General features: G+C 34.8%; 2 protein-coding genes and 1 non-coding gene across 5 annotated transcripts; 2 read left to right on the top strand and 1 right to left on the bottom strand.

Annotated features, from left to right (window-relative positions):
- The first annotated feature begins 7,006 nt into the window (after positions 1-7,006).
- Positions 7,007-14,066, top strand: LOC100259554 (uncharacterized). Of its 2 annotated transcripts, XM_002277726.4 has the most exons (8): positions 7,010-7,299; positions 9,012-9,425; positions 9,953-10,082; positions 10,532-10,844; positions 11,254-11,326; positions 12,297-12,387; positions 12,467-12,546; positions 13,697-14,066. In XM_002277726.4, exons 1-8 carry the CDS (start codon positions 7,246-7,248, stop codon positions 13,829-13,831), a joined length of 1,290 nt encoding a protein of 429 aa, XP_002277762.1. In that variant the 5' UTR covers positions 7,010-7,245; the 3' UTR covers positions 13,832-14,066. The 2 variants fall into 2 exon arrangements, with proteins under 2 accessions (XP_019075672.1, XP_002277762.1); XM_019220127.2 differs by lacking the exon at positions 12,297-12,387 and having other exon boundaries at positions 7,007-7,299; positions 13,697-13,741.
- Positions 14,067-14,122: 56 nt separating this feature from the next.
- Positions 14,123-22,598, bottom strand: LOC100266667 (uncharacterized). 2 transcript variants are annotated; one of them, XM_010651502.2, is made up of 10 exons: positions 22,423-22,598; positions 22,142-22,266; positions 20,749-21,147; positions 20,457-20,513; positions 17,359-19,880; positions 16,999-17,268; positions 16,838-16,918; positions 15,291-15,402; positions 15,136-15,202; positions 14,123-14,839 (listed from the first exon to the last, which is right to left on the bottom strand). In XM_010651502.2, the coding sequence occupies exons 2-10, from the start codon at positions 22,254-22,256 to the stop codon at positions 14,743-14,745; spliced, it is 3,720 nt and encodes a 1,239-aa protein (XP_010649804.1). In that variant the 5' UTR covers positions 22,257-22,266; positions 22,423-22,598; the 3' UTR covers positions 14,123-14,742. The 2 variants fall into 2 exon arrangements, with proteins under 2 accessions (XP_010649804.1, XP_019075671.1); XM_019220126.2 differs by lacking the exons at positions 14,123-14,839; positions 15,136-15,202; positions 15,291-15,402; positions 16,838-16,918 and having other exon boundaries at positions 17,095-17,240.
- Positions 22,599-22,712: 114 nt separating this feature from the next.
- Positions 22,713-22,784, top strand: TRNAP-AGG (transfer RNA proline (anticodon AGG)). Its single transcript has one exon. It is a non-coding gene; the product is annotated as a tRNA-Pro (tRNA).
- The last annotated feature ends 519 nt before the right edge of the window (positions 22,785-23,303 follow it).

Raw genomic sequence — 23,303 nt, 5'->3', positions numbered from 1 at the left:
TTCAACATTTTATGGTGGTGGAAATGATGCTTGTACTACATGACCCAAATAACGTGAAATGGCTAAAGGATTCTTGCACCAGACTCCAAGAAATCAAGATAAATTTTTGTCAAGCTGACTAAACTGTTGTTCTCTCTTTTCCCAATGCTGCTAGGATCTTTTCAAAAATCTTTAGAGCACTCATCAAAATGAAAAATTAATCCCTAATGAAGAACATCACATCATCAAAATCTATACTCCTGGCAGGTAACCTTTTTCTTCAGATCTTCTCATAAATTTTTACATCCCAACGAAGCAGTCATCTAAAATTCAATGACATCTCCATCTCTTGAGATCAAAATCAAATTTTCATTGGCAAACACTGCCCCATGTTGTTGGATTGTCTGCCTGAGAAAATGTTTGTTTCCATCGACTGAACTCACTAATACCGCAATTAAGGTGTGGAAATATGTTGTTTCCCCAATACTGTAATTGCAAACCCTACTTTAAGTTGGAACAGACATAATTTCATTTGAGTATGGGAGTAATGAATACATTCCATGTCTCAAAGCAGAAAACATTTTCCGACAAGGAAGAAGAACTCCCTAACATGGATGTCACATCTCCTTGAGGAATCGAATTGAGAATAACTCATTTCAAACCCTAATATCCAGGATATTCACTTCCATGTTATTCTAATATGCTAGACCTTAACCTCAGTAGTACGTCTGACATTCACCTTTAATGGATTTCAAGTGAAACAGACACACGACACCTCCTCTCAAAATTGGTTAGCACTAACAACTTTCTTCTTAAGATTTGCCTTTTGCTACTAGATTTGATAACCATTCAACTAATTGATCATAGCGAACAAAATGAGGGAAAAAATGCTGAGCATCAATTGATGGCATATGATCTCCCTAAAACAATCATGTTTGAAGGACTCTTCCAAACTGGAACTTGGGCCATATTATATCTTGAATGGTTCCATAATCTACATTCTATGAGATGCAAGCAAACATTTTTCCTATCAACAAGTTCAAATAATATTCATTTTTGAGATACCTCAATTGGAACATCTATTACCTCTAAAATGGCAAAAAAAAACATACTGGGTTTCTTCTAACCTTACATAAACAATTGGCTCCAAAACCCAAAACCCTAAGACCCATGAGTTAGATCAATAAAAAGTTCAATATTGAATCATTTAAGTTGAAAATTGACAGAATAAATCATATTAAAGCTGGAAATGAAATTGGAGGGTTCTCACACAGAAGCCGGTCTTGATCATGAACAACTCCATTGAAGCTCCAATCAGAGCTGAAACTGCTGCAATCTTCAAGTACCAATCCAGAAACTTCATGATGTTCCTTCACTCAACACCCTAAAATCAAAGGGCTAACATTTTGCAAATAATTACAATTAGGGCAAGTTTGTTGTCAACTGTTGAAGACAGTGAGTTCACTAGAAAGAGAGAAGTAAAACCATCACCTACTTGGATTCTTGGCTAACATCAAACATGTGAAGGCATAATGAAAACTTCTATTTCATCATTAACAGAGAAAGATAAGGTTTAAAATTGAAAGATGTTGGGCCACAAAAGAAATAACTAATTGATAAACATGATTAGGAACATAAATGGAAAAAATAACAGTAAGAGGTAAAGATTAACTGGTAATTGTGAATTTACATTTCCTTGTGGTAGTGCCTAAACCCCACAATGGTAATGAGGTCTAACAGGGTTCAATGTAATCTTGGGATTCATAAGAGTTGGAAAACAATTGCAATATCCAGCAATAAATTGAAAACAACTATAGTTGATGGATAGGCCATCTACCTGGGCTGAACTCCAGCTATAGTTGAACACTGTCCCCCCATTTCATTTTTATTGGTCAGTTCTAAAACCATGTGAAAATATCTCTCAGAAACCTTATGAATGATAAGAGACCAAGAAAAGTTCTCTCTCCAACTTGGCTTATTAGGCAGGGTGCATAGCTTATCTGTCTAAACGATTGACTCTCACCCTCATCCTAACCTTTGAAATTTAGTAAGATTAGAATGGGAGACATGACAACAACATTGTAATAATAAAAGCAAACACTAAATACTCTACCCATGGAAAACTCAGTTTAAAAAAAAAAGAGGAAAGAAAAAGCAAAAAAACTTACAACAATGTATAAACTTTCCATTTCTCTGCCTCTTTTCTTAGGACAAAGGAGCCTTAAAGATAGCAAGAACAGCAATGCCAGTCCTTAATATGAGATCCTAAAAGTTATTGGGGGAACTGAGTTCTACATTTAGGCCTCAAAATGGTGTCTGAAGCAGAGGCAAAAAGTGAGGGGACACAATGCACATGGTAGGGGTTGGAGCTCACTGTCCAGTGACCTCACTTGACCCACTTAAGATATTCATGAATTTAAAAGTGAAGTTTCCCAAAGGCTCAAGCATCTGTCCTATGGACTGCCCTGAATTTTCTTGGAGATATTTATTGGAAAATTTACGTGGGTTCAAAAGAATAGCCATATAGCTTCTAATTCGATGTTTCGGCCAGCACTATACCACTTAGAATGTCAGAAACTCAAGTTAAATTCAATGATCAATCGGTAATTCTTGCAAGAAGAAAGATAGAAAAAGGTTTACTTTGAATCAACAAACCCATTCCTGTGTGCATATAAATTTCTTCCTCTCTTTCTATTTTATTTTTATTTTTCATATGCAGAGGTTTTAGATTTCTCGGGTCCCAAATAATGATCCAAAGAGTTTTCTTATATTTTCTCAACAACCAAGCAGACTAGAATGGATAGAATTATGCAGGACGTGACAAAGGCAGCAAAAAATCAAAGAAGCATTAGAATCAAGAATGTGAATCAATTCTAGTAACATTCTCTAGAGAAAATTCGAAGGAAAAACATGGGGTAAAAATTGGAGATTAAACCTGAAAAATGCTATAAATCTTGTGGAAATTGGAACAACTTTCCCATCTAATTTGGATTCTCTGTTTTGTTTCATTTTCTGGTTGGAGGAAAAATAAAATTTTATTATGAACCTCGTGCAAAAGAAGAAATAAAACCCAACAACACTTTCCCCTTCTTCCTAAAATCCCATAACTAACATCTCCCCGAAATTAAACCCATCTCCATAAAATTTAAGACCCAGAAAAAGTGAAGGGAGAGAAAGTAGCATTAAAACCCCTAACGAAGGAAGAACGAAGAATTGACTGGCTTTCGTGCGCGGGAAACTATTTTAAACATGTAGAAGAAGAAACCTCGTTTCACTCCATGGTTGAAGAAAAAGAAAGAATAAAATAATAATATAGATTCTAGGCATCCAAACAGAAAAAGGGAAAGGAGAGTACCTCCAGCTATGGATCTGCAGAGTTCCCGCTGATGAGAAGGGGTGAGAATCGGAACCAAAGAGTAAAGGAGACGCTTGTTGCTCAGAGTGTGTTTTGCTCGACCAATGAGAGTGCGGGAGAAAGTGAATGTTTACCGAAAGGAGAAGGCAAGGGGTCTGGGAAAACGGAAAACTTAGGGCTACCGTAGAGAGATTTGTAAATTTTGAGAGCGTATTATCATTTATGTTTCAAAAAAAACAAAAAACAACAAAATTAAAAAATTAAAAAAATTAAAAAAAATCACCTCTGAAATGCTTCTAGAGAATTCAACTTCAACTGGTTTTTTAGGCTAAGTTTGTTTTGAAGAACGATTTCTAATTTTTAGTTTTTATTTTTATTTCATAAGTTTTGGACTATTTTGAAATACAATTGATTAAAAAATGTACAAATTATTTCTAAACAACAAATTTTTTAAAAATAATATAAATGAAATATATTATTAAAAAAATATAATATTGTCATGTATTGCATATAAATTATTACATTTATTTCTTATTTATTATTGTAAAATAATTTAATAAAATGTTATAATATATTTATAATTAATAAAATAAAATATTTTAATACAAAATATATTTACCCATAATGATTTATAATTTAATAACTAAATAAAAATTTAGTTAGTAAATAATATAAATATAAAAATTATAAAATTTAAATTTAAACATAACATATGAGAAATCAACGACATGAGAAAAACATGAGACCGAGATAATGACATTTTATACTTATAAAAGTAGACAAAGAATCTGATACAAGATATATATGTATTTTGAAATTAACCTTATACCAAAAATTAATGTAATTTACAGTCCGTTTAATGGTGATTTTATGAAACACTTTTAAAATTTTGAATGTTTTAAAAAATTTATCATTTAAGTATTAAAAATACTAAAAACGCTTTCTAAAATCACTCCCAAACGTTATTATTAACTCCAACATTTAAATTGGTTTAGGGGGCGGTATATAGTAAAGTCATGAAAGTATGGTGTTCCATTCATACCATAAACAATTAAGAAAGCTAAAGAACTTTATCCTTTCCACACGCTTGATCACATCCTGTCACTCTCTCGCATGACATCTCTACTAAATTCTCACAAGCTTAGACTTGGAGTACGTTCCCCGTCATTCACCACTTTTAGACCCATAGCCGTCAACGCTGAAGGACCAATTTCCAGTTGCTTAAATCTTAAGATTAAGGAAAAAACCACACCTACCAACGTACTATGGGTTAATTTTTTGGGGACAATATTATCATTTTTACGTTAAATATATTAATATGATACTAAGATATGATAAATATATATTTCATATATCATAAATTTATTTTTATACTTATTTTATAAAATAAAATTTTGTTTGTCGTAAATTAAATTTATGACTTTAAAAACTTATAAATTAATATTAATATATAATATATAAAATTTATTTTCATATATTGGATAACATAGTATAACAAAATTTTATTTATAAAATTTAAATATTTTAATCATAAATATTTTTAAATATAAAAAAAATTAAAATTTTAAATAAAAATATTAGAATGTGATATAACTTTTATTTTAAACATAAAAAATAATATGTATTTCATATTTTTATTTATTTATTTCATAAATTAAATATAATTATAATATAATATAACATATTTAATATATTGTCTTAAAATATCATATTTATATAATATATATAAAATGATATCACCATCTATTGAAAATCATATATTAGGATATGTATTCCATGTTGAATAGAATATAATATATTGTGTTTTATATATAGTATTTTATTCTATCCTGTTAACTAAATGTATATTTTTTAATTTTTATCAAATACTTATTTTATTTTGAAGAAGAAGGGAAGTAAATAAAAATTAGAAATGAAAATAATAAATAAGGTATCGATAAAATTTTAAATCAACAATATTTAATCATGAGGAGAGACCGAATAAGATTAATTCTATCTACTATCAAAAAAATAACAAACAATTAAAATATAACAAATAAAAAGCTTTTTGTCCTTTTAAATTCATACAATAAAAAACAAAAAATATTTGTCCACATGATGCGTTGTCAAGAAGGAAAGGTCCATAAAGTTGTGGGAGCTAATTATGAGAGCTCCAATAATTAAAAGGGACAAAATGGGCTGAAAGGCTATGAGGAGTGGGGGGTCATATTTACAATTTTAAGAAAATTTTGTCCCACTTATCCCTAATTAAAAACCATTCCAGACTCCAGAAATAAAGCCCGATATTCTGTGGCCTGCTGCGTCTGTTATGGGCAGTAGCCGTGGCAGGTGGCCCCACACCCAAGGGCTGGCCCATTGGGATCCAAGGCGGCCGACGGCGCGAGCCCATGCCATCTCAACCACCTTCCGTGTGGACCAATCTTCTGATCTAATAAAAGAAATCCCGCATCTACTTTATTCCATCGTACGGACCACTCACATGCATATATGATATATATAAAGGAATTTTTGTTTTCGGGTATTACTTTTAAGTTTCAAAATTTTACTACAAATGTTGCAAAAAACACTCGATTGTTTTATCATATTAATAATTACCAAAAAAGAAAATAAAACAAAATATTTCTGAGCTTAATGATTTACGGCTCAAAAACAAAAAAATAAAAATTGATGTTCAACAAGCCATTATTTTGTTTTATATGGACAATCTTTAAAATATATATATTTAACATTTATATATTATTTATTAATTTAGACTATGATGTTTATTTTATTTGCAGGTAGTTTGTTTTTCTGTTTTTTCATAATTTATTATAAACTTTTTATTAAATATAAAAAGTTAAAATATGTCATTTTCTCGAAATATAAAAAATAATATATTGATTTTTTTATTTATTTTTAATACTTAATATAAATAAAATACTACAAAAATAAATAACCTAATATTCAACACTATTAAACATGAAGGTTTTATTTATAATTAAATAAAAAAATAAACACTACCTAATATTGGACTTTAATCCAATAAGGCGAATTTCATATGACTTAAGGAAGCATTGTTAGTTCGGGGTTTAAATCTCCTCATTGCAACTATTTCATATTTTTACGTAGAGCAGTTGCCTCCCTAAGTCCAATTTGCACTCATAAAATGAATAAAATTATAAATATTTAGATTAAAAAATTATATTGTAAATATAATTAATTCATTATTTGAATAAGAATATATTTGAGATTGATTTTAAAAAATATTTTTAATTTTTATAATATTTAAAAGATAATTTTTTTTAAATATTAAAAAAAGAAGTTAAAAACGGATAGTTCGAAGTACCTCTTGTATTTTTAGAAGGCGTGAGATTGGTAGAAAAGATTTGATGAAAAATGGTTAGGATCTTGTTGTATGTTTTTTTTTAAAATATATATATATATATATTTTTGTGGGATTATTTTAATTGGATGTCTCCAAAATCATGTAAAGATTTTCCGATTACATAAAAAATTATTAAAATATATTTCACTGGGAATTAAAAGAGGGCAAAAGATTCTTGCCTGACGGCGTTCGGACGGAGTTAAATGTGAGGGTTGGTTTAAGGTGTACTTGGCGTGAAAGAGGCTCACGCGGCAAATGTTTAGCGGGAAAATAAAATATGCTTCAAGGGACAGGTTTCGATCAGAGTAAGCGAGTAGGTTGTGGTAAAAAAAGAAAGGGCGCGTGTGGGAACAGAGGGTTGAAGGAGAAGACGACAACATCGCATGGGTCATGCTGCATCTGACCTGATTAGGTGGACCGTCATCTTCCAGGCTAACCCATTCTCTTAAGCACATTACTCCCAGGTGCGTCCCGTCTTCTTCTTCTTCCTCTAAATTCCTGTTTTTCATTTTTGGATTAGTGTTTTGAGATTCTGGAGGACTGAAGAATGCACACTGCCCAGACTGTAACTGCCGGGGCTTCTGAGGCTTCTTCTCCACAGGTTTGCTTTTTTTTTTTTTTTTTTTTTTCTGTCTCTCTCTTTTATGCTTTGTTTTTCAAGAAATTAGGTTTAGGAAAGTTTAAGAGAGGGGTCTGGGTGTCTGTTGTTTTTGACGATGATTATGTGTGGTTTGTGGAATCTGGCTTTGGATTTTGCCTTAACTGAGTTACGGCGAATCCTTTGGATGGTTGCTTTTGTTTCTTAATTATGTGAGTGTGATGTACTTTTATTTGAAAGAGTGGTCTTCCATTTTATTTTATGCTTATTTGGAGTTTTTTTGGGGTTGTTGTTACTTATTTGAGTATCATTGAAGATGTTGTTTGGATGTGTGTTATCCCAGTGTTAGGGCTGCTGTTTATCATACTGAATTGATAGAATTTATGGCTTAATCGATTACCCATTTTAAATGGGCTGTGCCCAAGATATTCTCTGGGAATATTTTCTGCAGGAAATTAGGACGTCTAATTTAGGTAGTTTTATTTGAAAAAAAGGGAAGGTAATAATGAGCTAGTTCAAGAATATATCAATTATCTGTGCATCCTTTTAGGTTTGTTTTGATTCTTTAATTTTATTTGTTTTTGTGTAAGAATTGAAATCATATTAAAAAAAGAAGGGAACAAGGATGTATGGGTTGTCAATCAATCACAAAACTGAGAGGAGAAAGGGGCTTATAGATCTAAATGCAAAGAGGGTCAGTCAGGAACTAAACTTCCAGTTGAAGTTATTTTGACAAGCTTTATATTAGTAACAAAGTTGGCCTTTCAGTCACTATATCATATGCCAAAGAAAAGTGAACTGCTAGCTTCAAAGCCAAGGCATGAAGCTTCCTGTACAGTGTAGATCTACATGAAAGTGGCGGAATCATCCTCCGCCAAGATATTATGGAGGGCTGGAGGACAAAACCTTTGGATATTAATGACAGCCAGAAGAGCACTAGCCTCCACCTTAATGGCAACTCTCCTAGCAAATGGTTTAAGAGAATGCAAATTGATATCAGAGCACTGATTCCTGAGACCAGTTGCAATTCGATGGTCCTCAGGGTGCCTAAAGTGTATTCATCAAAATTAATCTTGATTCACCTCATGGGAGGTGAGTTTATTGTCCTAACCATAAAGAAAAATCTGGGGAGGATTGAAGAGAGTGCACCTTTCCGCTCCCTATCAATGAGATAAATCTAGGGGTCAATGTACTAGTTGCTGATGTGGTTTTATGATGACCTTCTTACTTGGAAAAGCAGAGCAATCATTTTGCAAGATGATACCCGATAAGTTGGTACTGTCTTGAACATGGTTAGTTATACTGAATTTTGGACCCTCCTCTCTTCTTATTTGCTGGATGGGCCACTGAAATTTGAAATATCAATTTCCTTGATGACTGCTTATTTGGGCCATAGTAGGCTTTCTTCAGGACAGATTTTTACCTGCTGTGCATGCTTTGTAAATTTGTTTCTTTTAATATAAGGGTGCAGATATATGCCAAACATCTCATCAGCAGAAGCAGTTTTAGTTAAATTTGAATATTAAATAATTCATTACCATGTTCATATTGTAAGAACTGTAGATGTTTGTTTCTTTATGCATTCCTCAGAGCAGGATTCAAAATCAGCATTCAACTTTTATTAGATGACATTAATCTAATCCTGATGTGACACGTTTCTAAGAGCTTAAATACCAAAGGACTTGAGGTGGTGTTGAAATGTTTATTACATACAGGCAAATCTCCAAATTCTGGAACGCACAAATGAAGTTGTTATAGATTCAGGACCAAGGGAGAAGCGACCAGATCTTTCACTTCAAATACCCCCTAGATCTGTAAATTTTGGCAATAGCAGGAGTGGAAAAGGTTTACTCCAATCTCAAGGATCCGTAAAAGGTATTTCACCTTCAAAGGGCTTGTTACGGGGTTTAAGCTTCAAAAAAAAGACTGCTTTACCTGATGGTGAGAGAAGCTCCCTCCTCAACTCAGATAGCAAGCCAACTGCAGAAAGTCCTAGGTTGTCCAACTTCATGGATGTTTTTAATTGGAAAAGATCTACTTCTCTTCCTGTTTCACATGCATCAAACTTGTCCCCTTCAGTTTCTACACCTACTTCAGCAAGGCCGTATAATGAACGTCCCAGGTCACATGTAAGTGCTCTTATTTTGCTTGGTCTGTGTCATTTCAGATAGCTATTTAAGCTTATGTTTGAGTCAAACAATTGATAGTTTGATGGAAAGATAGATTGTTATATGCTCTTTATGAAAGTAATTAACTTCCTTGTGTTTTTTGAGAAGTTTCCCAGAAACTAAGCTTGAGTGACTGTACAATTCTCATTTATACCATATTAAATCAGTATAATAAAAAAAAGGCATTCCTGAAGTGCATCATCACTTTTAATTATTTTCATGTCAGCCGGCCGATTTATGCACTCCTCTTAAAATGGGTAAATCTTCTATGGAATCAAAGAACTTTCCTGTCTAGTTAAATTGTTCTAACATGTTTATATTATGCAATAATAGGGAGCCTATAAAGGGGAATAGAAAGGAGAGGGGAGGGAGCTGTGGGGGTTGAGCTGGCCACTGTTGTATTGAAAACAGGGGGAGTGCCCCAATCAGTGGCTCTAGAAATTTTTTAAGAATGTAGAAGTTAGACTGAATTATGGTCTTTTGTGCAGAAAGGGCCAGTTCATATGGTGGATCCTGTGGTCTCAAGGTCCCTGTCCATACCTGGTCGAAATGTTGTCATTGTAAGATCTGTATCTTTTGCTACTCGACATGAACAGGTTCAGACTGAATCTAGTGATGGTATGTTGTGTACCCATATACTCAGATATTTCCATCCCTTATTTATGTTGCTCCTTCAATTCAACGATGGATAAATTATTGTGCCAACTCATGGGTAGGACTTGCTATATATAGTAGAAAGTTTTGACACTCACTTCTACTGATTTTTTAAAAGCTTTGGTTGCATATCTAAGTAATATTTTTGTTCTGAAATTTTTCTCACCAAGTCAAGCTTGTGATCATCCATATTGATAAACACTCAGAACTTAGATGTTTGATAGTATTACTTTTCACATTTAGGTTGGCCAATTCCTTGATTTGTGGGCCATCTTATATAAGGATTATAAATATCTATCAAAAGGCTGCCCAAATAAGTATAAATGATGGTCAACTTTTTTATATCTAATCATTTCCTGGTTATCATCCTTTTCACTTTATTCTCTCTGCAACTTGTCTTGTTGGAAAATCAGATCAAATTACTCCCGTTCCTATGCAAAATGAAGACGAAGAGATACCTGAAGAGGAGGCAGTTTGCAGAATCTGTTTGGAAGTTTGTGAAGAAGGAAACACACTCAAGATGGAATGCAGTTGCAAAGGTGCCCTCAGACTTTTACATGAAGACTGTGCGATTAAGTGGTTCACTACAAAAGGAAATAAGACTTGCGATGTATGTAGGCAGGAGGTTCAGAACTTACCTGTAACCTTGCTTCGGGTGCCAACTTCTGCTCAAAGGGATAACAGACAGGCACATAATCAACAGAGTTTAAATTCGCGATCAGTAAGGTGATGCAATGTGAGCCTTGTCATATTTGACTTCTTACTTCTAATAGCAAGGTTTTAAAGGGTCAGTAATAACAGTCTGGACCCCATGTTGCTCAACACATCTTATGTCCTTTTTTAACATCGCATTAAGTTAGCTCGACTCAAACTTCACACTTTGCTGCCTATCCTGCTCAAAACATTTGAAGTCAGTCCTAAACCATGGCTCTCCATAAACTTACTCAGTTGGCCAAAATTATATTTAACTCATTTCAATGTCAAGCTGGTCTATCAAAACTTTCCACTAAATTTTTTTGTCAAGAGAAACTAGATGAAAATATTAATAATGGCTTATGAATTCAATTTCCTTTTGTTTCATATTATGGCCATTTATGATTATTCTGATGCATATTTAAATGCATGGTTTATGCAGTGTTTGGCAGGACTTTGTGGTTCTTGTCTTGATTAGCACGATATGCTATTTCTTCTTCCTTGAGCAGCTCCTGGTAGGCCATTTTTCTCTGAGAAATAGCTCTGAAAATAGATGCATTTATCTTCTATATAAGAAAAAGGGGGGAAGGCAAATGCTTCCAATGAAGTTGAATAATTGACCAGAATGGCTCATTTCTATGTTCTTAAAATTTTCATTAAACAAGAATTGATCTGAAGTGATATTGAGTTGGAACAGAACCAGCTGTGGACCATCTCTTATCTGAATAGTGGAGGAATCCTCACTAGAGACTGAACTGAGATCCCTAAAGCACAGGTTTAAGACTCAAGCAAAAGGGAAAAAAAGAGTATTTGTTGATGAGATGGGACAAGTGTGTTTCTCAACAGATTAAATTCAAAGATGTTTGGACATCATCCTGAATAAATGCAAAGGTTAGGGCATATCTAGTTTCTCAAACTGAGTTAAGCCAGATCTGTGGATTGGCTCTTGCAGTTTGAAGACTAGATATATTATCAGGTATTTGACTTCTTGAGCATCAACCCACCTCACCAGACTCATCAGGCTTGTCGGCATATACCATGAGCGTCAAAATTGCCCTTCATTTTATGTCATTATTTGGCTTTATATTACTATTTTCATGAGGTTTCTTGCCTTTCCCACTCTTTTTTATTGGTATCTCATGCATAGTTCCCTTAACATATTTGATATTATAACATATACATGTATATATTAGAAGCTAGTTCCTTTTCTCTTTCTTGCATCACTTCATGTGATGCCTTCTCAACTACTGTTGAGAGTGGAAAGAAATGAACATTGTGCATTCATCATTATAGTTGGCCATTTTTAGGCTTTTAATATGAAATTTATTTTTCTTGATGACTAGCATTCATTAGTGTACACACGAAAATATGTGACATCTTATACGCATAGAGAGAAAGGCCAAACTGGTTTCAGTCCTTTGTTGTGCATATTTTTACCATGATATTCCATATAGTGGTATTAATTCTATGCCATCCATATGACAGATTCATGACATGAAGACTCAAGCAATTGTAGTTGCAGCACCATTTTCTTTTACTTTGGGTCTTTTGGCATCTATTTTTGCAATTATCCTAGGTATGTTTGAGTTTCTGGAAATGCAGCAAGTGTTTTATATGAATCATAATTGTTAAAGTATTAGCTGTTTCACATGCAGCAATCAAGGAGTATATATGGACATATGCTGCTCTTGAGTTTGCGCTTGTGGCCATAATCGTCCATCTTTTCTATAGTTTGGTGAGTAATGCTTTGGTATAATAATTTCATGCATAAGATGATGGCTTCTTCCATTCCCATCACTGAAGTCTCATAATTTTCATTTCATTGCTCATAAAAGTAGGATGCTTTGTTCCGACTTCTTTTTGCAAAAAATAAAACAAGAGTGCTACCGAGCTGGTCAGAGTACAACAATAACATAAATGACCATTACTTCAATGTCAAAATTCACTGTTAGAATTCATTTCAAAGGAAGGCTATGGAAGTAAGAAAATGTTGATCCTGCCAATCTGTCTTTCTAATATGTGGAATGAGCTAAAATGATTTCTTTGAGGCTTTGTCTCCATTGTTTTTGTAACCATTATCTTGCTAATTTCTTCCTTTATTTCCAGGGAAAGGGAAATGAGTTTTGTTAAATAATTGGAAAATGAAAAAGGATAACTTCATGTCTTGTGGGCATGAACTGATACATGCAAGATTTTTCTGCAACTCTTGTCAGAAATTCAAATGCTTCAAATTTTCATTATGTGCAAACGTTATTAATGAATGTTTCCCAGATTTTAGTAATATTGATTGGCTTGGCAGGTTTATTGCTATTGGTATTTGTTATGTGATTTTACTAATAGAGGGAGTTTTCCTTATAGTCAAACCATTTCCCATATGCTTTCTATGCCCCTGAAATTTTAGGGATGGTGGGTTTCATTCTTACCAAAAATTTGTCCATATATCTGGTGACTAATAACTAGTTTTCATCCCTGAACTTCCGGTGGTAGATTTATAAAGGCCCTTAAGAAAAGAGGGTGAACATATATGCCTTTTTTCTCTCAGCTTTTTGCCAATAGATAAGCAGAAAAGCATATTTTTTGCCTTTTGCTGGAAGTACACGAGTCAGAAGCCTATTTCATGGACTGCACAGAAGATGGAAATTTTTCCATGTCATTTTCTGCATTTAATTTCCAAATGTATGCTATTATATTTATTATTTATGAAGAGTTGCTCTAGGTTCCCTAGCCTAACCTAATATGGCCAGTATCTTATTCTACTTGAGCTTTCATTATTACGAGGCTGTTGTATGTCTGCTTCTAAGAAAATCAGGTGTTTCTTGTTTGGTTTCAGATCATTGATGTTTGTTGACTAAAGCCTAATCATTAGCTTTACCTTGTTCTTGCAGCTTCATCTGAAGGCGGTTTATGCCATAATGCTTTCTGCAGTTATGGGTTTCGGCATAGCTATGAGCCTCAATTCATTGTACATTCAATTTTTTACTTGGCGGTTTCAGATTACACAGAACTCCAACCCTGTATGACCAGACCTCTGAGAGGAACCACGTGCCCGGACAAAGCACTGGAGTACATATTAGCTACCCAGGCACTATAATTATATTAAGAATTGTAGATTGCTTTTTTTTTTTTTTTTTATGTATATTTTTAGTGGTCTAAGTGTCACACATGAACTTAAGAAAAACCTAAATCTGTGACAAATATGCTATACTTTTGTTTTTTTTTTGGAATGAAGCATTTGTCAATATTTGATATACAAAATCCAGACGTCTTTGCACTGGATGGTAACCCACCCCATGCAAAAATGCTTGAAAAAGTATTGAAGAAAGAATTTTCATTTGTACTTCTGTATGGAAGTAACAAACATTTGATACACAAAATTCAGGAAATGGGGACCTTGCTCAATGACTAATTTCCATATGCAGCATTTGTACTGTTGGAAGACGATGTATCAACCTTACTGCAACCATTTACTGTTGGTTATATAAGAAAAATACCCACCATCCTTTCAGAGATAATTCAATGGAATAAGATGAGTGATTTTTTGAAGAGTTATAATCCGGCTTTACCCTGGGAGCTGCATCTTCCTTGAATTCACCTCATAACCGTCCCGCTCTTCATCTAGTAAACTTAGGCCTTTTAACTGTGTCCTACATCGCTTCAGATTGGCAACTTCAAAGGGGACCACACCAAAATATTAAAAATAAATAAAAAATAAAAAATAAAATCTGTTGCTTGCAATATGGCATGCTCCGAATATATTATCGGATAGCCACAGAATATTCCCAGCAACACAGATGACAAGAAAGATTATACACCAAAAGCTTCTGTTCAAACAAAATTATTATAACTTAAACACAAACTATTTCGTTAAGGATATGTACAGATCTACACACGTCTGATACGGAGATGCAGCAGGGTTGGAAAAGAGAGAACATTATTTAGGTTTTGTCACAGGAAGGAAGTGATTACCATCTTTTCTCATCCATATCGTAGATCTGGTTCTTTTTACATTATCCACGAACAGCTGATGTCTGTCACCAAGCAAAGATGCAAGGGTGTTAGAAAATCTGGAATCAATCAACAATTAAGCTCACCAAGGAAGACCTAGGCACGAGCCAAATCAATTCATTAGTATAATTTTAATAATAATTAGTGTTCTTTTGCCACTAGAAAATACAGGTTGAATTTCATATAGAATGAATGATTAGCAAAATAGCTGATGGAAAAACCAGCATGCATTCCATTCTGATGCCAATATTCGATTTTATTAAAGTTATTTCATTTCAGCTCACCAAAATGATACCATTACTACTAGAAAAGCACCCACCTTTCATACTCCAGCTTCTGAGTGACTATCCCATTCAGTAGCAACTCTGAACTGTAAACAGCTGCTCCTGCAAGAATAAACGTAATTTTGCAACATTTTAAAAAAATCTATTTAATCAATTGTTTATAGTAGAGTAATCTATAAATGTTTGTAACCTTTTTCGAGATAAGGCTCACAGACTGCATAATCTTCATCACATGATAAAATCAACAGATCATCTGGAAATTTGCCATCCTTCAACACAGATCTGCCTATCCTCTCCACAGGCTGATATACACATTTGAACTGGAATTTAGTGTTCAAGCAAGGATTTGAAAGATCAAGTAGGATCTAAATGTGAATGAGAGATTCATGGTAAGGAGCCATAAGTAAAATCCCCAGGAATCAGCAGCTAAATTTAAAACAGGAGAAAATATAGCAAACTAGACAACTATAGCTGGTGGCAACTATATTAGAATTATCAGTATTCCATCTAGGTTATCAGAGCACCAGCAAAGGTGATAATTAACAGCACAATAAAATATCCTGATTAAGATGCTAACCACAAGTGTCACTAGGAATATGAAAACTTCCAGACCTGTTTGCAACAAAACTGCCTCTTCATAGTCTCAGGCTAACCAGATTTTAATATTTCAAAATTGAATTCCATTGAAACAACTTCAATTTATCATTGTCATTTCATTTTATTAGTTCTTGTTTCAGCAAGTTTGGTTGTGAAGAATGATTAAACGGCTGAGTAGGAGACAAGACTTCAGTTAAAGACAATCACTAAATCATTAACATCTAGCTGAACCATCAAAATATCAATCTTCTATTACCAACCTTAAGTTGACAAAAAGGGGCCATGAGAGGTAGATTAACCTTACTTGGAACTGTACTCAGTGATAAGAACCTAAATCTAAAGGTCAGACTTCAGAACACATACAGTGGAAAACCTATAGCCATCTAATCATGCAGGGAGTTTAAATTCAAAGGACATCCCAACATGACCTTTAACATGTTAAAACAACCAAAAAAATCAGATTTAGTTCTTAAAACATATTTTAGCATACTGTTAGGCACGTATACGACCACATCTATTGATATGAACACAATTTGTCTTTGAGTTTTAACAAGGAATTTCTTGATATGCAGCAATAAACAGCACAAGAATAATAAGCTTCTGTTTGATACTGGTTCCCAACCAAGGACCAGTTTCAAAATGTCTGTTTTTTCTTATGATTCCTCACTTATTACTATATCCACTTCTTATTTACCTCCATTGAAAGCTATATTCACTTCCAACAATGACAAGTAGCAAACATGGGGACATGATTGGGGATCAGGTCATCAAGGTACAATCAGTGAACTGAGCTCCAGAGCTAGGAGTTCTATGTCTAGGTTGGGTGCTCGATAGATCGTGGACGTAAGATGAACCAGATTCTGAAGGTGTGGGCTTATTAAGTTGCTCAAGGCAAAAATTCTCCTGATGTTCATACCAGAGACTAGGGTTTTGATACCATCTTCACCTGGGTTAGGTGGGTGTGGGTGGTTTAGGGGTATGTGAGAGTGCCACACCCCATTATGCAGCCAGCTGAATGGGCTTCTTTCACAAGAGCAGGAAAAAAAACAAAAAGGAAACAAACCAGAGTTTCAGATATATGCTACTAATGCTGGAGCAGGTAAAATTAGCTGTAAGAAATAATCTAGAAGGATTACATACCTGACCATCAACTGCCTTAACCAAGCTTGCTATTATTTCTTTACCAGGCTTTGTGTTTGGAGTGATTAAGACTTTTCGACCCTGCAGATGCAATGATGTAAAATTACATACAGAACCAAGCCAATGCATCTGGTTCAACTAAAATAAGATTGAGAAATTGCCTGTAAAAGAGGATGTTGGCATGCACGTGCCAATGAAACTGGCATGCTAAAGCCAAGCTCCTTTTCCTTTTTCGCATCCCTCAGTATGTAGCCTTTTTCATCAATAAAGCATCTAGCTTGCACACAGCTCTCAAGCCATAGATGTGTCACCACTGGTTTGCCATATGCAATAGCTTCTAACATATTCCTTGTCCGTACAAATGCATCTGTTATAAAGTGTGTGGCATCTGAAATAGAGGAAGCTACAGAAACTCCCAGGCGGGTCAAAATCTGAGAGAAAAGAGAAAAAAGAAAAAGAAAAAAAAGCACAGTTTAAACACTGACATTTGCTAAAGAGTTGAAGAAATCACAACTGCCTACCTTTTTCTGCTGCTTAATTATATCATCATCCAAGTGTTGGCTAAATAAGACTCGAACGTTCGATATTTCTCTTCTCCTCCTAGAATCTTTTACTGCAGAAGTAGGCCCTGGTCCAGTGTCAGTTAAGTTATTTATTTCTTTCAAAAGGGATGTCCTTAGGTTCTTCTTGCAAGATTGCTTGACATATTCGTTACCCATACAAACTGGTGATGCAGCATTTGTAGGTGTCACAGAGTTAACTGGGGTAGTACATACTGAACCAGAGGGTTTACACATCTCCCTTAACCCAGCATTTCCTTCTCTGCCTTCAGCAGGTGATGAGGGATCTGCATCACTGTTCCCCTCAGAATGCTTAGATGCTCTTTCCCCAGTCGGATCTCTGGAAATTTTTTTTCTATTCAGATTAACAGAACTACGGTTAAGCATAGCATCACCTGCTCCTGGTTTATCTAAACTTTGCTTTAGCAATATTCCTTCAGAATTCTGGTCTAGGGAAGACAACCCCAGAGAAGCATTTGAAGATGATTGTATTTTCCTCTTCATGTCAAAACCAGAAAAAGTGCCTCTAGCTTTGCTTTTTGACCTTGTCTGCCTAGGGATAAATGGTTCAATGGCTTCTTGTCCAGCAAATGGTTTGGGTGGACCATCTAAGTCTGTGATGCTATTTGCTCGACCCAACAAGTTTCTATGAGTTCTGCTTTGTTTAGGACAGCTCAAAGCATCCATTTTGCCACCATTAGATATAGCAGTTAACTTTGAATCTGATTGCTCATGATGACTTAGTTTGTCAGACTGAAGTTTGCCAGAGCCATTGGAACCAGATGTAGACAATCTCTCTTTATCACCTGACACCTTACAGACATCAACAGCTTTGCTCCTTTTTCTTCTGTCTTTAAGTGGACCAGCCTTTCTCCGATTATTTATTTCTTCACCAGAATCATTTGATGCGATCTTAGCTCTTTCAAACTGATTTACAACCATGCGATGCCTAGTTCGACAAGCAACTGGTGTAAAAGTACCAAGCTCCTCTTGTAAACCCCGTTTCTTAACTGAAATAAGACTATGTGATGTTGCTAGGCCATGACATCCTTCAACCTCATCAATATGGCTTCTTTCCAAGGTTCCTTCTGCTTTTCTTTTCCTGGTGACTTTAGAAGGGTTTTTGCCCACATTTTCACTTCCCCTGGAGGCAAAGCGTTCCTGAGAATTTGACTTGGTCCGTTTTGGTTTTGCTTTTACTGGCTCCACATCGATCTGCTCCCTGACATTCTTAGAGCGTGCGCAACCTGAAGATTCTTTACTAAGTCTGGCTCCAATCCCCTTCATTTTCTTGGATTGTCTTGTAATTACTCCTGAATCCAGAGGATGTGCCCTCTTCTGAAATGAATCCTCTTTAGTACAAGCTGAATTCTTCCTCTCCCTCTTGGGCAAACCCTTGGAATTATGGTTACCTTGACAAGCCTCATGAACATCACCATTATTAAGGGATGACCCATAAAATAAGGCTTCCATAGCTTCAGCAGCCATTTGAGTGTCAAAACCTACATTTGGCATGTCAGGCACATCCATGTCAGCACCAGTGGCTTCAAACTCTCCTCCTGAGGATTCTGCATTTAACTCCTCATCCAACTCATTTGCAAGATTCTTTTTTATTTTCATATTATCATCTTGAAATATCTTGTCATTCTCTTTTGAATTAGGCCTGACTAATCTTGGCTCAGAATGAACAAAATTCATTATTTTATGGTGGATCTTCAATTTCTCTTCCTTATTCCTGAACTCATCCACTTGGCTTCCTTTCAAGTCAGCCTGCCTGGTCTTCCGAGGTTCAGAAGAAGATATCCGCCCATGATGTTTGTGATCAAATAATTCTTCCTTTCTATGACAGAAAAATTCTCCGCCACCTTCATCCTCACGGTTATCATCCCAGTCAAAAATCTCCGATTGCCCAACCGTGTTTCTACGATTAGATGCCTTGGCCAAACTTTGAGGCCCTTTTGCACTTGAGACAGTAATTGATTTTGTTTTGGTAGTCTTCCCATGATCAACTTCTTGATCAAACTCCAGCATATTAACTTGAAGAAACCTGTCCACAAAATCAAGTGCATTGGCTTGGGATGCCTCTTCAGGCTCTTGAGAGTCAACATAGCTCAACCCTGCTGACTTGTTACCGCAGGCAAGCAATTGAGACAAGTCTGTTCCTTCATCATTGCTATGAATGTTGTTAGTGGATCTGCTTTTCTCAGCAAACGTATCCTCAGTAAAAAGTTTTCTCACTGTAGATCTACTAACCCTGCATTTGGTTTCGTTCCTTAATCCCTCATTATATTCCCCAAAACAATTTTCTGGAGCAACTTCTGCCCCAACTGCTGATTGGCCTCTTATAGAAGAAATCTTATTTTCCTTATCATTTTGTTTCAAAGGCCCACTCTTGGTTCCATTAAGAGTCATAGCACGAGCTGCTAAACCAGAGGCCCGCAAAGCTGCAGCACGAACTGAAGTAAACCCCCTTGGAACAGATCCTGAGTAACAAGAAAATTGAAAAAAAAAGTGAAGTTTAGAACAGCAGGTACTTATCATAGTGCACTTAATAAAATTAGGTCTAACATTGCAACTAAAATCAGTCTAGTAGTTTTAGGATACTTTGTTCTATCTTCTAACATTGTATATGAAATTAAATCTGACATTGGAACTAAAGTCGATCTTGAACCATGTCTAACTAATTATGCACATAATTTAAGTTCAAGAAGACTACTTAGCCTACAAGACGTATTTGAAAACTTCAGCAAAGCTTTAAACTGCAAGTCCCAAGGTAGGAAATGCAATAACAATGGCAATGACAAAAAGCACCAGACAAATTCATTCAAGACTAACCTTGATTCTCATGAACATAATGATGATGATATCTCTTGAATCACTAATGAGTCTGGAAAAATTTACAAAATATTAAAAAAATTCTTGGTAAGTTGAGACATTAGACAACTTTTGAGGTCCCATAATTCATTCAAACCAGACAACAAGTTGACTGAAGGGGTTGACATACAATGATTGCATGAAAGACCTAAGTTATATTATTAATGAAGGGGAAAAGTAAATACCAGGTTCAGGTTCCAGGGTGCCTTGTTCCAGCGGTGTCACAGTAGAAACATTGTGTTCTGAAAGGAAAGAAGGAGGCCGTGACTACCATTTTGGATGGCCAGTAGGAACAGTAATGCTTGCAAAAGACAACTAATGAAGAAAAAAAGCTGAACACCAATTTTCATTTATAGATAAACAACTTAAAAACACACACACATACACACATGCAAAATTGAGCTTTAAGACATAAAAGGATGAAAATTTTGAAGTAATAAACAAACCATATTGCAATGGAGTTTAGAACAGACATACCTGCATTGCACTGTTCGCCAATCAAAGGATGGGGTTCCAACAGACTTCCCTTTTCATCCTGTTCACAAGCAGAAACGTTATGCACATTTTCTTTGTCTACTGGGAAAACACCTATGCTTCTCACAGAGTTATCATCAGATAAACCCTCATTATCACTCAGAACTTCAGTTCTATCCGTTCCTTCACCATCACTTTCAATGACAACTTCATCATCGAACCCATCCAATAATTGGGTTCTTATATTCTCAGTGCAATCAGGATCATCCAAAACTTGGGTTTCACCACCAAGATTCACCAATTGGGTTTCAAATGCGTCTTCAAGCGGAACAGTGTCATCAAAAGGTACAGTATTTTGTAGAAATTGCACTGCATCAGCATTCCAATCTTTGATTTTCTCACCTGATTGTTTTCGAACAAATTGTCAAAATCATAATAAAAGAACTGTCAAATATCACTCTTTCTTTTTTGCAAAATTCATACATGTGGATTCCACCACATGAGGCCTTGGTCCCACATCAAAATAGTCAAGGTGCTAAAAGCTAGCTATCTACACATTAACTCCAAAACCCTGATCACAAACCTAAAAGATGGACAACACAAAAAAGGGGAACCAACTCCATTGTTTCATTAGCATACCTGAAAGAATGTAGAAAAAGAATACAAAAATAACTTTAAATGGATTTCTGCTTCCTTTCCCTCAGTTTTTATCTTTGTTTTTCTTGGAAAGCACTGGACAAAGGAAAGAAAGAAATAGGAAAAATCTCAAACTCTCCATTGGTTTTCCCTAGAAAATACAATGAAAATTATTTAATTTTTCTTCATCTTTTATTGATAAAAAATTTTCGAAAAGGATTGAATAAAAAAATTAACTGAACTCAAATTTGTAGTTTCCTTCATTTATTTTCCTTTCATTTACCCCACATTTTCTGAGTTCCAGATGGAACTTTAGAGATCCAAACAGAGCCCATAGATTCCCCAACTTTCTCTCTCCCTCCCATGGGAAGTTCATCATTCTTTTACAAAAAATCTTCCTTCTACAGCCAATGTATTAAACCAAACTCCCGACTTTTTTCCTGCTACATAATTAACACAAGCTACATATTGCGATTCAATCAAGATTCCTTCCATTTTTTTTTTTCTAGATAACCGAGGAAACTTCCACGGCCGAGCCCTTCGGACTCTCTGTGGGGGCCCAAAGTTCAGGTGCTGATCGCAGCAGCCACAACCAGCACCAGGAATCGAACCAGGACCGTGCGCCTCTACCACACATCCTGGCATTCGCCCTAACCAGGGCACCTGACGGGCTCCTTTATCATTTGAATCAAAATTTGGGCAAAAACACTTAAAAAGGCTAACATAAATTAGGAAACGATATAGGATTAAGTATAATTACCAGACAACGAAGAGGGAGAAGACAGAGCATCAAAGTTTTGGGTTTCGGAATCGGAAATATCAGCAAGAGGTTGGGTGTCGTCGATTTCGTCATCACTATCTCCAAGGGAACCCATCTCGATTTATCTGCAATTGAGATAAAGATCCAAAAATAAATAAAATTAAGATCCTAATAGAGTTATAGTAATGGAATTCATAGACTAATGATAAATAAATAAACTAATATAAGAAAATTCGGAATGAAGATCGAAAAGTAAAGGAAAATATTAGCGAGAATCGTACCAGAGGAAAGGGGAGAATGTAGTGAGAGGAGAGAGGAGAGTGGAGGGAAAGTGAAAGTGGAAGTGGAGAGGAGAGAGAGAGAGGATTGGAGGGAAAAGAGGGAGAGTGGGGGACATATAGAGGTTGATTTTTGGAGGGAAAAGGGAGCCAATTTCTTGGGCCGATTTTACTGACATACTGCGAGTCCACACTCCACAGTGGCTTTCTAACCCTAGTTTTATGCTATGTGTAACTCTTTCGAGAAAAAAGAATTAATAATTTTGACTAAAGTTTGTCTTACTAGCCAAACAGGGCATTTGGTCTAGTGGTATGATTCTCGCTTAGGGTGCGAGAGGTCCCGAGTTCAATTCTCGGAATGCCCCCATTTATACTTGACATTTTCGCCTACCCACCCAAAATTTTTTTGAGTCCTTTTGCCCTCCGAATGGAAATTTCATTTTAAATACCTACCAATTTATTAACCGTCAATTTGGTTTTTAAAAATAAAAGAACAAAAAAACACATTTAACAATAAAAAACTATTTTCTATTCTTAAAATAAAAAAATAATATATTTTCATATCTTTTAATTGTTTTAAGTTATTTTCATTTGTTTTTTAAGATCTATTTTAAAAAATAATTATTTAAATATGTAGAATAATTAAAATTAAAATATTAAATATAATAATTATTTTTAAAATATATTTAAAAATATTAAAGATATGTTACTTAACATTTTGGCCTACGCACCAATTTTTTTTTTTTTTTTTTTTTGAGTCTTTTGCTCTTTGAATGAAAATTTCATTTTATATACTATCCGTAGAACGAAGATGATAAGCATGAAAAAGATTTATTAAGTATTAATTATTAATATTTTTTGTTTTTAAAAACAAAAAATAAAGA

The sequence above is a fragment of the Vitis vinifera genome, chromosome 5 (genome assembly GCF_030704535.1).
Source record: "Vitis vinifera cultivar Pinot Noir 40024 chromosome 5, ASM3070453v1".
Lineage (NCBI taxonomy): Eukaryota > Viridiplantae > Streptophyta > Magnoliopsida > Vitales > Vitaceae > Vitis > Vitis vinifera.
This window is presented reverse-complemented; position numbering and strand designations above follow the sequence as displayed.

Excerpts from the sequence above, each read along its gene's own strand:
- LOC100259554 (XM_002277726.4), top strand. The coding sequence starts at position 7,246 with ATGCACACTGCCCAGACTGTAACTGCCGGGGCTTCTGAGGCTTCTTCT. Across the intron at positions 12,388-12,466 it reads TATTTTTGCAATTATCCTAG|CAATCAAGGAGTATATATGG; the intron begins GTATGTTTGAGT and ends TTTCACATGCAG. Across the intron at positions 12,547-13,696 it reads TCCATCTTTTCTATAGTTTG|CTTCATCTGAAGGCGGTTTA; the intron begins GTGAGTAATGCT and ends TTGTTCTTGCAG.
- LOC100266667 (XM_010651502.2), bottom strand. The coding sequence starts at position 22,256 with ATGGGTTCCCTTGGAGATAGTGATGACGAAATCGACGACACCCAACCT. Across the intron at positions 20,514-20,748 it reads TGGCGAACAGTGCAATGCAG|AACACAATGTTTCTACTGTG; the intron begins GTATGTCTGTTC and ends CTTTCCTTTCAG. Across the intron at positions 14,840-15,135 it reads CAGAAGCTGGAGTATGAAAG|ACATCAGCTGTTCGTGGATA; the intron begins GTGGGTGCTTTT and ends GCTTGGTGACAG.